At 34.1% G+C, this 13,879-nt stretch overlaps 2 protein-coding genes across 3 annotated transcripts in view; one reads left to right on the top strand and one right to left on the bottom strand.

The window, feature by feature from the left end:
* The window catches only part of LOC140436621 (uncharacterized), a 290,450-nt gene extending 285,476 nt beyond the window's left edge, over positions 1-4,974 (bottom strand). For both annotated transcript variants that reach the window (XM_072525593.1, XM_072525594.1), the window contains exon 1: positions 4,885-4,974. The gene's annotated coding sequence lies outside the window, so the exon portion shown is untranslated. The remainder of the gene's footprint in view (positions 1-4,884) is intronic.
* A 171-nt stretch (positions 4,975-5,145) lies between these two features.
* Positions 5,146-13,274, top strand: LOC140435535 (transcription initiation factor TFIID subunit 7-like). The gene is made up of 4 exons (XM_072524280.1): positions 5,146-5,290; positions 5,362-5,769; positions 5,831-5,898; positions 13,067-13,274. Exons 1-3 carry the CDS (start codon positions 5,201-5,203, stop codon positions 5,894-5,896), a joined length of 564 nt encoding a protein of 187 aa, XP_072380381.1. The 5' UTR covers positions 5,146-5,200; the 3' UTR covers positions 5,897-5,898; positions 13,067-13,274.
* The last annotated feature ends 605 nt before the right edge of the window (positions 13,275-13,879 follow it).

The raw sequence follows: 13,879 nt of genomic DNA, 5'->3' as shown, positions 1-13,879 counted from the left end.
GCATCTTGGTTCCCAAACTGAGATCACTGCAGCAGAGCAAGGATCTCAACTTAATAAATGTAGACCGTGCCATTTCAATTCTGGATCTAATCTCTTGAGCGTAGTCCCATTGTACGTTGAGGGTAGTTCCGAGGTAAGTGAATCTGTCGACTCTCTGGATCTCTTCGCTACCTACCATTAGTGCCCCGGGATCTAAATTTGTACGGCTGACAACCATGAATTTAGTTTTCTTAATATTAAGGTTCAGTCCGTATGTTACGCTCACAGTTCTCACTCAGTCTAGTAAGGCCTGCAGATAGTTTAGGCTGGTTGCTAGTAACACAGTGTCATCGGCGTAGCGGATATTATTGATGTATTCACCGTTCACTCGGATTCCCATGTCTAGGTTTGTGAGGGCTTCATTAAAAATCTCCTCAGAGTATATATTGAAAAGAGTCGGCGATAGCACACATCCTTGCCTTACTCCTCGCATGATATTCACTTGGTCGGTCAGCTGGTCTTCGACCTTGACTTGAGCACACTGGTTCCAGTATAAATTCATGATGATCCGAATGTTCTTCTCGTCCAATCCTACTCTTTATAGTGCGGTGACCATCTTCTGGTGCTGACAACGGTCAAATGCCTTGGCGTAGTCAAATATTAAAATTAACATAATGCAATGCAAAAATAAGTTAAGTACTGTGTATGTCATTTGCAGTAGATATATATGTAATAAACTGCCAGAAAACTAGACAAAATGGCAAAAATTAAAATTAAAATATACAAATGGTTTAATGACCCAATTGAATGTACTTCCAGTATTAAAAAAGTTCATTTGTAGATTCCAACTAGCTTTCTAAAAAAACATAAATTATTTTTCATACATGATTATCTGGCCAATTGTTTTGTACACTAGCCAATCTCTAGTACTATAACCTATTTAAATTCAACAGAGACTGATGTTTTTATTACTTCCAAAATTTTATGACTTATTCAGCTGTGACTTATTCATTTATCTTATTTTCTGTATGAACTTCATGATTATGTAATGTTATCTTTTAATATTATTTCTGACTAAATCTTTTACTTCATATTATTATTTATGATCTAAAATTTTGTTATAAATAAGGTTTCCCTTATATTAGGTAAATAAATAACAAATATTAATTTTCAATGACTCAAATGTAAGATGATAAATGAATAATGGGTTATCACCAAATAAATTATTAGTATGGAAGTATAAACATCCATTAATATCAATTTAAGTACTTTATTAATTCAAAATAAACTATTTGAAACATTTTTATGCATTAAAAACAATTCAAATGATAGTAAAGCATGACCTGTATGTGTATGGATTACCATTCATTATTATTGGAAAGCTGTTTATTGGTGGTATCTCATTTTTATCATCTTATATATATATATATATATATATATATATATATATATATATATATATATATATATGAATAATGAAACATAATTGGGAAAATATACTTAATTTATTGTTCTGGATTTTAGATCAAAAAGTTTTGTCAAAAAAATGCTGAAGTAAATGATGTAAATTTGATGACTAATAAAGTTGGTTCTCTTCAAACTCCTTCAGTTGCAATTCTAGTTAGTTAATTCAAGTAATACATACACTAGTGGCCAAAATTCTGGAAACTTTACAAAAATTATCATATTATTTTAAGTGAAATGCAGAAAATTCGAGATTTGTGAATGGCAACATTGGCAATACTGTATTGTGTCAGGGTTTTGCTAGTCAGTCAATGACCCAATTGGAAGCAGTTAGTACAGATTCATATGACTTCCAGTGTTTATTAGTGACTTCATGTAGTTGTTACTAAGGTGATATTGTTTAATTGTCAGAGAGGAATACATCAGTGTCAATTCAATGAAAATGGCACCAAGAAACCCAAAACGTGTTGACTGGCCACCAGGAAAAAGAGCCAAAGCAATTATCCTTCAAGAAGAAGGTTACACATATCAAGAAATATCAAACAAATTAAGTGGTGGCGCCACAAAATAGGTGTAGTGAAAGTTTGTAAACGTTATCATAACACTGAAAGTTAGTCAATATGATGAGCATAGAATATGCCAACTTTCTTTAGAAGATCGTCGCTGATCCGCAAAAGAAATTAATGCTTGTCAAATCAACTCACTTACAAATATCGGACACTATTAGAAGAAAGTTGTATGAAAATGCATTGCGAGCATGAACTCCTAGAAATAAGCCATTTCTGAACAAAAAACCGAGGCAAAAACGCATTGATTGGGGTTTGGTACACAGAGGGTGGACAGTAGAACAGTGGAGTAAGGTAATTTGGAGTGATCAAAAACCAGAATCTCAATCTTTGAAAGTGACAGAGTGAAGTTTGTTTGTGACCGACCGGGAGAAGACCTTTTGTCCCAGTATACTACAGTCACTATGAAGCACCCTGAGAGTGTGATGGTATGGGCTTGCATGACCACTAATGAGTTGTTTGAAGGGGATGCCCAACAATGCATCTTCCAGCAGGATGGAGCGCCTTGTCATATGGCTAAGACTTCCATAGAATGGTTGAGAAACCATGACATTACTGTCCTGCCCTGGCCTGGAAATAGTCCCGATCTAAATCCAATAGAAAATTTATGGTCAAGGCAGAAAGTGTTAGTATCACGCTGAAACCCAAGTAACAAGAGAGAACTGATAGAAGCCATTATTCAAAACTAGTTTAGAGTTATTACACCAGAAGATTTGGCTCATCTTGTGAACTCCATGCCTAGCAGAATCAAGTCTTTCCTAAAAAACAAAGGTTATCCCACCAAATACTAATTCTCTTGATAATAACCATTGTACCATTTTTTTTTTAAATATATCTACTAATAGCTAACAGCTGTTGTTTTATTTATTTTTAAATTTTAGGGGGTTTTTCCTCTTAAAATAGATGTTAAATATTAAGTAGAAGCATAAAATGATGCAATAAAATTATAGATAAACTTATAAATAACATAAGTCTTGTGAAAAAGAGGAATGCTGATAACAAAACTAAAATTTTTGTAAAATCTCCAGAATTTTGGTCACTAGTGTATATCTATTGGGTCTTGTGTGAACAGAACATTCATGTTTAGTATGAAGATACTAGTTCTTGAAGCCATTAGCAGAATGAATCACTAAGTGCAATTTGTACAATAAAAACAAATAAGCAACACTCTTTTGTTTTAACTGTTTAAATTTCAAGTAAATCTGACACCCTTCTAGTGCATAAAGAATACAACAAAAAATTTCAAGTAACGTGTTTGTATTTTTTATTTCTTGACAAATACATTAGGTTCATTTGTGGTATGCCATAGGTTAAATTCACCATCCCAATGGTAATATATATCCAGAGTCTACCATATGCAAGACTATTTTAATATTAAAATAATAAATATCCTTGAATCACATATTGATTCATGGACATTGGGACACATTGATATTAGGGACATATTTAGATTCTTTGAATCATTATATGAGTCATTGACAGTAAAGTTGTTAATGTTACTAAATTAGTTTACCTTAACGGCAAGCAACCACAGGCTACTACTTGTTCAGTCTTAAATTGTTTGAATTAAGTTTTATTATGACATTAATAATGTTCACATGTTCACATTTATAATAATATGTTCACAAAGTTTGGTTGAAATCAGACAGTGTGTGAGCTATGACAGATAGAGTTCTGAACATTATGGCTTTAAAAACTCATAAAAACATCCTTTACATACCAAAAAATACAAATTATCATCAGTATCTTATAACAAGCCTTGAATCATAAATTCTCACTGTGTGCAAAAACTGATTGTTTTTTAAAGAAATTGAGTTTAGTTTAAAATCTGTTTCTGTATGTCAGACAGGTCTAAAAAACTCGTTTTGTGTTATTTTTTAACTAGTTAAAAATGCAACAAAAGCCCCTTTGAATAATTCTTTGAAATGTGGATGTATGAGTATGAGAACACAATGAACCATAAATACAATACATTTTATTTGTTAGTTTGCAGGTGTGGTTCCAGGACATAAGTTACACTAATAGAGAATATGGAGGCTTATAAAATCTTTAATTTTGCTCTATAAAAATTCAAAAATTAATAGCTTTCATGTAATAAACACAATGCAGAGAGTTCTTGGATATAAAATTTAACTGTTGAGCTCTTTGCAGCTCTACTAAAATACTGATAAAACAATATTTTGCTTTGATTTTAAGAAGGAAAACTATAATTTAGATAAAAGTGATATAATACAAGCATTGCATCAACAACTGAATATATTGCCAAAAGTATTTAATAATATGAACTGAATAAAAAGTATTGTCCAAATATTTGTATGTTATTTCTACACTATTTATCTGTGTGACACTATAAATGAAACTTGAGATTTAAGTATGTAGATATTAAGAAAGAAACCAAAGTCAAACCTGATGTTTATAATGTATAAGGTTAACACAAACTCGATTACTGGATTAAGTTTACTATAAGGTTACATATTTAGCATTAGTTAAAGTCAGGGTCAACAATATATATACAATTTAACATTTTTTGATTGATTGCAAACCTTCAGACAACCTTGTGTAACGCCACTGTTAATTTATGTCAAAAAATGAGTAGGTATGCCGATTTTTAAATTATCCCAAACATTGCAGTTGCAAAAAAACTTTAGTAAGATTTGTGTTAGGGCTAATAAATGTATTAATTTGCAATAACAATCAAGATAAATCAAGTATTCTCTGTCAAGATGAATAAAACGCAGTCCATAAAAAATGATTATTATCGTTAGTTAAACTTCATAATTTGGCGCCTTGATAATATGCAAACAAGATAATTAAAAGGAAATCTTAAATACACTAAAACATAAAGGAAAAGAATATTTATTATCGAAAAACTTACATTTTTAGAGAAAAATGACACCACCCCGAAACAAATTCGACACCTTTGAAAACTGAAAATTCACCGGTAGGTGTCGTCCTTATAAATATGACATATTCTTCTTTTCTAATTCTCATCGATATCAGCTGATCGTATCTCGGATCGATTAGGTTGCTCAGCTAGCTTCTATGAAGTTGGAGTTTGTGCAAAGACGCATGCGTTTATATTCTTTAGTTTGTGTTTGGTGTTTTTGTTTTTAGACAGATACTGTTCTTTGCTACCGTTTATTTTGACAGATTTTGTTCCATCACATATTTAAAAATACAGCAATTCAAATATGAATCAAAATTCGGTTAATAAAAATAAAACCCATTGCAAAAACAATGAAATATACTTGGAAGAGCAGTTTATTCTTCGACTTCCAGTAGTAAGTTTTGTAAAAATAATAACGTAATTATTTAGATGATACCTACTGAAAATACTTATTCAAACTTTTAGGAAGAAGCTCGACAGGTGCGAACCATGCTTCATTTCAAACCAGAGAAGATAAAGAAATGTATGAAGATATCTGTAGATCCAGTAGATAATAAAGTAGCAGTAGATTTGAACCATAAGAGATTGTTTGGAAATCTACAGAAGTTACCCACCATCATAGAATCCCAAAAAACTAATATAGATAACAACAAAAGCCTACTGTATAAATCTGCAGATATATGCTATTTAGCAGATTGTAGTTGTGAAGAAAGTAGTAAAAAGAAAGCTGAAACTCCACATGGAATTTGTCCGCCACTAAAGAATGTGAAAACTAAAAGATTTAGAAAAACTTTATCTAACAAAGAATCGGCGTTTGAAACAGAAAGCATTTCAAAGGAATTATACCATCTGTTACGAGCTGATTTGGAAGCGGTTAGTTACAAGTACTTTTCTATTTATTTAATTCTTTATACGTTTGGTTTTATTTTTTCAGTGTTTCACGCGATTTGAAATAATCTACACTGATGACATTTCCAAAGACATATGTAAGAAAGGATAATGGTAAGAAGTTTTATCTTTTGAATTTAGGTCTATCTTTTTTCAAATAGTCCTTGGAATAAACAATTACGAATGTCACAAAAATCTGTGGTGCCAAAGTAATAAATCTCCTTCAAAAGTAATATATTTTACGGGGTGATGAAATATTAGGAAAACACGAATATAAAAAAAAAAATACAAATATTAAAATACAGTAGGGCCTCGCTAATCCAGACTCCTTGTTCAGTGATCGCTGTAATCCGGCGAGGCAATGGGGTTCACACGCGGGTGTAGGTGCGGGGGCTGCCGTGAGCCAACCGGTCGTCAGTCTTTTGTTTATCGCCTTTCGTGTTGGTACTGTGTCAATTTAGCGCGCTCGCTAACATGGTGCCTTCACGTAAACATTCAACATTAACAATAAAAGATAAATTGCGGGTTATAGAAATGTTAGATAAAGGTGACAGCTACTCTATCATTGCTAGGAGGTTTGGTATAGGCAGGTCAACTATGGGCGACATGAAGGATTCCGGAAGAAAAATGATGAAGTTGAGAATGACATTCATGCGTTGTGCAAATGAGGCTGGAACCCATAAACTTCAATTGCTTGCTGTCGGAAAATCAAAAAACCCACGGGAATTTAAATCAACACGTCTTGCTGTTTGTTATCATCGTAAGTGGCTCGACAATCCGTTGTAGATCTTGGCCTGCTCACAAAGAAGTCGCCACTCCTGTCGATTCCTGGCAACTTCCCTCCATCTTCTAACCCTTAGAATCTGTAGGTCTTCTTCCACATCATCAATCCATCTCATTCGTGGTCGTCCTCTGCTTCTTTGGCCCTCCGGTTTTGAAAATGTTAATCTCTTCGTGTATTCGTGATCTGACATCCTAGCAATGTGTCCAGCTCATCTAAGTCTCTGCACTTTAACGAATTTCACAATATCTGGATCGGTGTATAACTGATATAGTTCAAAGTTGTATGTATCTTCGACGCCATAGCCCATTTTCATTTACGGCCCCAAAAATCTTTCTAAGAATTTTTCTCTCAAAAATACCAAGAAGTCTTTTTATTTTTAGATAACATCCACGTTTCAGCCCCATATATCAAAACCGGTCTTATTAAGGTCCTGTATATATTAAGCTTTACTGCACGTTTTATATTTTTATTTTTTAAATGTTTCTGGAGGCCGTGAACAGTTCTGTTTGCTATTGATATGCGTCTTTTTATTTCGTCGCTTGTCGTGTTTGTTGCGTTTACTAGCGATCCAAGATATGTAAATTCTTTGACTTGCTCAAAGGTATGGTTGTTAATTTGAATTCTCTGTTGGATATTTCGAGGGTTTTTAGAAACCAACATATATTTGGTTTTTGCCTCGTTTACCACAAGTCCTAATTCACTTGCTGCGTCCGCAAGCCTTGTAAAACACTGCACCATGTCTCTCATACTTCTGCCTACTATAACTATATCGTCAGCGCATGCGAGAATTTGCGACGATCTATTAAAAATAGTTCCATTCATTCTAATATTTAATTGTCTGATTGCCTTTTCCAAGGCAACATTAAAGAGCAGACACGTCAACGCGCCCCCCTGTCTTAGACCATTATTAATGTTAAAGAACGTAGAGTTTTCTCCTTCAATTCTAACGCATGAGCTTACGTTTTGCATTGTTAGTTGGGTCAACTTAACTAACTTAGGTGGGATCCCAAAGATTTTATACGCAGATGCTAACAGAGTAATGCCTCTATAGTTCTTACACTCCAGTTGATCCTCCTTTTTATGCAACAGACATATTATTCCCTTCAGCCACTCTTCTGGTACTCATTCATTCTGCCATATAAGTACCATTAGTTTATGGATTGCTGCAAAAAGTTGATCATCACCTTTTTTATACATTTCCGAACAGATTTCATCGATTCCTGGAGCTTTATTGTCTTTGAGTTTTAGGATCGCATTTGACACTTCTTCTCTTGTTGGGTCTTCACTGTGTAGTTGACGTTGTATATTTTGTTCATTTTCTATGTTGTACTCTCCTTCAATATCGTTTATATTTAGATGTTCGCTGAAATGTTGTGCCCATCTATTGAGAACTGAGTTTTTATCATGTAGAATTTCACCGTTAGTGTCTTTACAAATTTTTAATCGTGGTTTAAATTCTCGACGGCTAGTATTTAAGGATTTGTAGTATTTCCTCGTTTCATTTTTATCGAACAAACTTTGTATCTCACTGAGAGTGTTCTGTTCGTATTCCCTCTTCTTACGTCGATGGATACGTTTTTCCTCTCTTCTAAGACGTCTATACTCTTCTTTTTTTCTCCGTGTATAACCTGCGTCAATGGTTTTTTGATATGCTGCGTTCTTTCTATTTGTGGCCATTTCGCACTCATGATCAAACCAATGATTTCTTTTTTCTGACTTGGTTTTGTCCAATATTTCAACGGATTTCTGTAACACAATATCTCGTATATTTGCCCATAGTTGGTTAATATCTTCTTCTTCTGCTGCTGCTGTTTATTATCGTGTAGAAAAAAATGCTTGGGTTACGAAAGACTTGTTTCTTGAGTGGTTTAAAACGGAATTTGCTCCCGCGGTCCGTCGCCATCTTTTGTCTCTTAATTTGCCTCCCTCGGGCACTTTTATTGTTAGATAACTATTCTGGGCATCCATAAGCAGATGAACTTATCTCTGAAGATGGCAACATTTTTGCAATGTTGCTGCCAGCTAACACCACGGCCTGTATACAGCCAATGGATCAGAACATTATACAAAATGTGAAGTTAAATTACCGCAAATCACTTTTGGTTAACTGTGTTGCATTATGTTCTCACAACCTCATCGATACATTAAAATCGATATCTTTAAAGGACAGTTTTTCTTTTGGCTAATTGCTGGGCCGATGTTAAGACATCTCTAATTAACAAATCATGGAAGAATTTGCACCCTGAATTTCTCACTGATAACGATGAACCATAAGATGTTGTTCCCCTTAGCACAGATGTTTAATAGGTTGACGGGTTCCAATAATCTTTAAATAAGTGAGGCAAAAGCTCCTGGTGGCGCCGAAAGTGAGATACAAAGATATGAAGTGTTAACTGATGAGGAGATTGTGCGAGCGGCTAAGTGTGAGGTGAGGATGATGAGCAAGATGAGGACAATAGCGTTGAAGTTCTCGCCTCCGAAAAAGTTAGTAGTTCAGAGGTAGGTAGAGTTTAAAGACAGCTAACTAAAAACTAATTTGATAGTCACGAAGTTATGTTTCTCAGTCGGCTTATAGATCGGGCTTTTGAAATAAAGTGAGCAAATTATATATAGAAGAGCATTACAGACTTTTTCAAGAAAAATTAACTAATTTTTTATTTGAACTCACTGTTTTTCTTACTTGGTTGTAATTTTGAATATTTGTATTTTTTTTTCTTTATATTGTAATTTAAAAATCGATTAACCAAACTAAGGTTTAGTTTGTATGGATTAACCAGTTACATTTTCATTAAAAAAGTGTAGTACATACCTATTAACTTTAAATGCGCCGTAATAGTTACAAAATGCGATTTACCAAAATGATTAAATTTCCAAACATAGGTACCTATAGAGTTTATCATGTGAAATTTCTTAAAATTTTGTAATAAATCTATGAGTCTGAGTCTGAATACCACAACCTTTTTGCCAGAAATGTTAGTTCCTGAGATATGACAACTATCTAACCTCACCAAATCACTAAGAATCTTTTTTGTTGCATGGTAGCATGTTGCATTAACGAAGTCATAATGCTGAAATTTACTAAAAAAATTAATAATTCTATTCAAATCAACAGCTGTCTGGTTTGTTTATACCACCAAAGAATATAGACGCTTAAGCGTCTATCTTCTTTGATACCACTTTTAGTAGTTTAAATTTATTCCGCCAGAGGTCAGATTACCTGCGCGCAGACTATATACATGGATATCGCCACAAGACAATGATAAAAATTGCGTCAGAAACCAAATAGATTATATCATGATTAACCAGAGATACCGAAATAGCATACAAAGCGCACAAACTTACCCCGGTGCCGATGTCCCTTCCGAACACACCTTGCTCGTCGTCAAATTCAAAAACACGTTGAAAAGCATAAAAATAAAGAAGAGAGTACAGAAATCAGACATGAGCTTACTCAAGAATATAGAAACGAGACAGAAGATATCACAAGAACCTAACCACGAATGTCGAGAACTTAAAAACAGACAAAAGGAAAATGATGTACCAGAAGAAGCCGACGACTTAAACCAAATATGGAAAGAACTTAAGACTGTATTTCTAAAAGCTGAAGACCACCTTAAATACACGAATCAAAGAGGCAAGAAACCATGGATAACTAATGAAATATTAGAAATGATGAATGTGAGACGACAACACAAGAACAAAGACTGGAATAAATATAAAGAAATACATACAAAGACTAATAAGAAAAAAGATAGTGGAAGCAAAAGCACAGTGGCTTGTAGAAACTTGCGAAGAGATAGAAGATCTACAGAATAAACATGATGATAGACTTCTCCATAAGAAAACTAAAGAAATGTGTGGGATCAGAAACGCTAGGCAGTGTGGCACAATAACAAGCACGGATGATAGAGTCCTGACCACAATAGAAGAAATAAGCGTTGAATGGCGAACATACATACAAAATGTATTCTCAGACGATAGAACAATAAATATTGATAGACAAACAAACATCGAAAATAACGACTTGCCCATCTTAACATCAGAAATAAAATACGCCGTAAAAAATATGAAAACCGGAAAAGCCTCTGGACCTGACTACGTTCATAGTGAAATTATACAACTTTTGGAAGAAGATAATTTAGAACTATTATCAAGACTCTTGAACAGTATATACAAGACTGGTACAATTCCACAAGATTGGTTAATGTCTACGTTTGTGCCTATACCCAAATCAAACTACGCAAAAAAATGTAACGACTTTCGATTAATAAGTCTCATACCCCATATTCTGAAGCTATTTCTAAAAATTATCCATAACAGAATTTACAAAAAGTGCGAAGAAGATATGGGTCCGGAACAACTCGGCTTTCAAAACGGTATGGGAACTCGAGAAGCTTTGTTCAGTTTCATTGTTCTCATGCAAAAGTGTCGGGATCAACAAAAAGATGTCTACTTGTGCTTTATAGATTATGAAAAGGCTTTTGACAAAGTCAAACACGATCAGCTAATAGAATGCTTGCAAAAAAAGAATCTGGATCCAAACGACATTAATACAATACGTGAACTCTACTGGAACCAAAACGCCTTTGTCAGAACTGAATTGGGTGATACTGAAACCATAAACATCCAAAGAGGAGTTAGACAAGGTTGTATACTATCACCATTATTATTCAACTTGTACTCAGAGGACATCTTTGCACATGCTCTAGATGAAGCACAAGAAGGAATAAAAGTCAATGGAAAAATCGTGAACAATATCAGGTATGCCGATAATACAGTACTAATTGCTGGCAGTGAAGAAGAACTACAAATTCTGTTAACCAAAGTAGTGCGAGAAGGAGAACTATACGGCCTTAAGGTGAATGTAAAAAAAACCAAAACAATGGTAATTTCAAAAAAACACACACCAGTTATAAACATACCAGTCAACAACAATCTAGTTGAACAAGTGAAAAAGTTTAAGTATCTAGGCTGTTGGATACATGAAACCTTAGACCAAGAACAAGAGGTTAAATGTAGAATAGAACAGGCAAGAAACACCTTCTTAAAGATGTGACAGTTACTCACTTCCCGTAATCTTGATTTGTCCCTACGATACCGCATGATAAAGTGTTATGTATATAGTGTACTATCACACGGCGTGGAAGCTTGGACGTTAACAGTCAGCTCGTTACGACGTTTAGATAGCTTTGAGATGTGGGTATTTCGTCGTATGCTGAAAATTCCATGGACCGACCACGTAAGAAATGAAGAAGTTTTAATGCGTATGAATAGAAAACGTGAACTAACAGAAATTGTCAAGAAGCGTAAAACATCTTATCTTGGACACTTATTTAGACACGACAGGTATAACTTCCTTCAGCTTATTATAGAAGGGAAAATAGAAGGCAGACGCGGCCCGGGTAGACGACAAATGACCTGGCTGTGCAACATCAAAGATTGGACAGGATTAGACTTTCAAAGTTTAATAAGGAAAGCCCAAAATAGGGAAGACTTTGTAGAGGTCATCGCCAACCTTCGCTAAGAAGACGGCACCTAAAGAAGCAGAAGAGGTCAGATACTTTGTTTTCAATCGCGAATTTGCATCACAAATGTTTAGCAAGGTACAACAGAAATATGCGCAAATTGACAAAGAGGCTTACTATTATCGGTTTGGTAGACCTTTTACATTACTGGTTGATAATCAACCACTCATACAAATCTTGTCACCTTCAAAAAGTTTGCCTACACTTACGACAAGAATGCAACACTGTGCTTTATTTTTGCAAAGTTTTCAATACAAAAATACTAAAGCACACTTAAATGCAGATTCTTTGTTAAGATTGCCAGCAGCTAATATTTCAAATGTAATTTATGATGTTGCAGATAAATTAAATAACATACTACAAGGACTAAAACGAGGTACAAATATTGAACCTTCACAACGATTTCATACACCCCAAATAGAATTTGCTGTACAGAGTGATTGCATCTTAAAGAATGATTTTGTTATAATACCAAAAGTAAAATCAGAACAAATTGATACTAATAAATCACCTTTTCATAGTCCAGGTGATCCAAGTATCATTTCCTCACCTTGCTCAGAGGTTCCTTTGCGCGGCTCCAAAAGAATAATAGTACCTACAAAAAGGTTGGATTTATAATTGTAGCAAAGAATATAGACGCTTATTATATATATAAGCGTCTATATTCTTTGATTGTAGTGTAGTATTATATTTTAGGTTAGGTTTATAATTTTAGTATGGTATTATACATCGTACAATGAACACATGTGTTCATTGTACCAAGGGTATTATATTTTAGGAGGGGAAGACTGTTATATCTTCTATAACATTCCAAAGTGCTGTTCCATATTTGTAAGTCGGAACAGCACGTTGCAATGTTGTAGAAGATATAACAGTCTTCCCATTTTTCCCATCAGTCCCATACGGACACAACAAATAACTTTGAATCTTTTGAACCAAGAACCTTTGAATCCGATTAATCAAATTGTTTTAGGCGGAATTTTTCCGAACGGAAGACTGAAGATACTTATTTATTGTTCAAAGCCCAGTTTGTTTTAGAGTAATGCTTTAGAATAATTTGTTAAATGTTCAAATACTGTTTCATAGATGTAAAAAAATATTTTAATATTTATGTATTAACAATGTGTTGATATAATGATTATGAATTAATGAATTAAACAGATTAAATATATAATCTTTGAGTAATTTGTTACTTATACTGCGATGGTTAGTGGAACAAAACAACGTGGAACCCCCAACAACAATCTAATGTAAATATGCACGTGAGCATGTCGCAATTATGTGAATCACAATCACCAGGGGAACAAGCTGAGCAAAATTCAGAACGACAACTGGAACAAAGACAAATGCGCCGGTGCGTAGTTAATATACGCAGAGCAAATCACCGACAATGCCAACAAGTACATCGAGTATTTAATCCGATTCTTTCCTTCATCTAGCATTCTAGTATGAACTAGATATTGAATATTACGCTTATTCGAAAGTGATGGATGGTACCATGGGCAAGTAATGTTCACATTGTCATAATCTTAAATTCAAAAATGAATAAGCCGGGATGTGGCGCGTCAGGAAAAGTCCACCTATCAGAAATTGAAACATCACCTGGATTTTCCAGGCATGTCACCGTACCATCTAGAACTGAAAAGTGGATCAACAATTATTTTACTGCTGAATATGAACCCAACACAGCTGTGTGGCACGCGATCATTAAAAAATTGATGAAAAATATTTTGAAATTTTTGCAAATTTATTGCTGAATAAGTCGCAAGGCCATACGATGTCTATT

Source organism: Diabrotica undecimpunctata, chromosome 3 (assembly GCF_040954645.1).
Source record: "Diabrotica undecimpunctata isolate CICGRU chromosome 3, icDiaUnde3, whole genome shotgun sequence".
Lineage (NCBI taxonomy): Eukaryota > Metazoa > Arthropoda > Insecta > Coleoptera > Chrysomelidae > Diabrotica > Diabrotica undecimpunctata.
Note: the sequence above shows the minus strand (reverse complement) of the source record. Positions and strands in the feature narration are given on the sequence as shown.

Coding starts and splice junctions, on each gene's coding strand:
- LOC140435535 (XM_072524280.1), top strand. CDS start 5,201: ATGAATCAAAATTCGGTTAATAAAAATAAAACCCATTGCAAAAACAAT. Junction 5,291..5,361: donor TTATTCTTCGACTTCCAGTA/GTAAGTTTTGTA, acceptor TCAAACTTTTAG/GAAGAAGCTCGACAGGTGCG. Junction 5,770..5,830: donor TACGAGCTGATTTGGAAGCG/GTTAGTTACAAG, acceptor TTATTTTTTCAG/TGTTTCACGCGATTTGAAAT.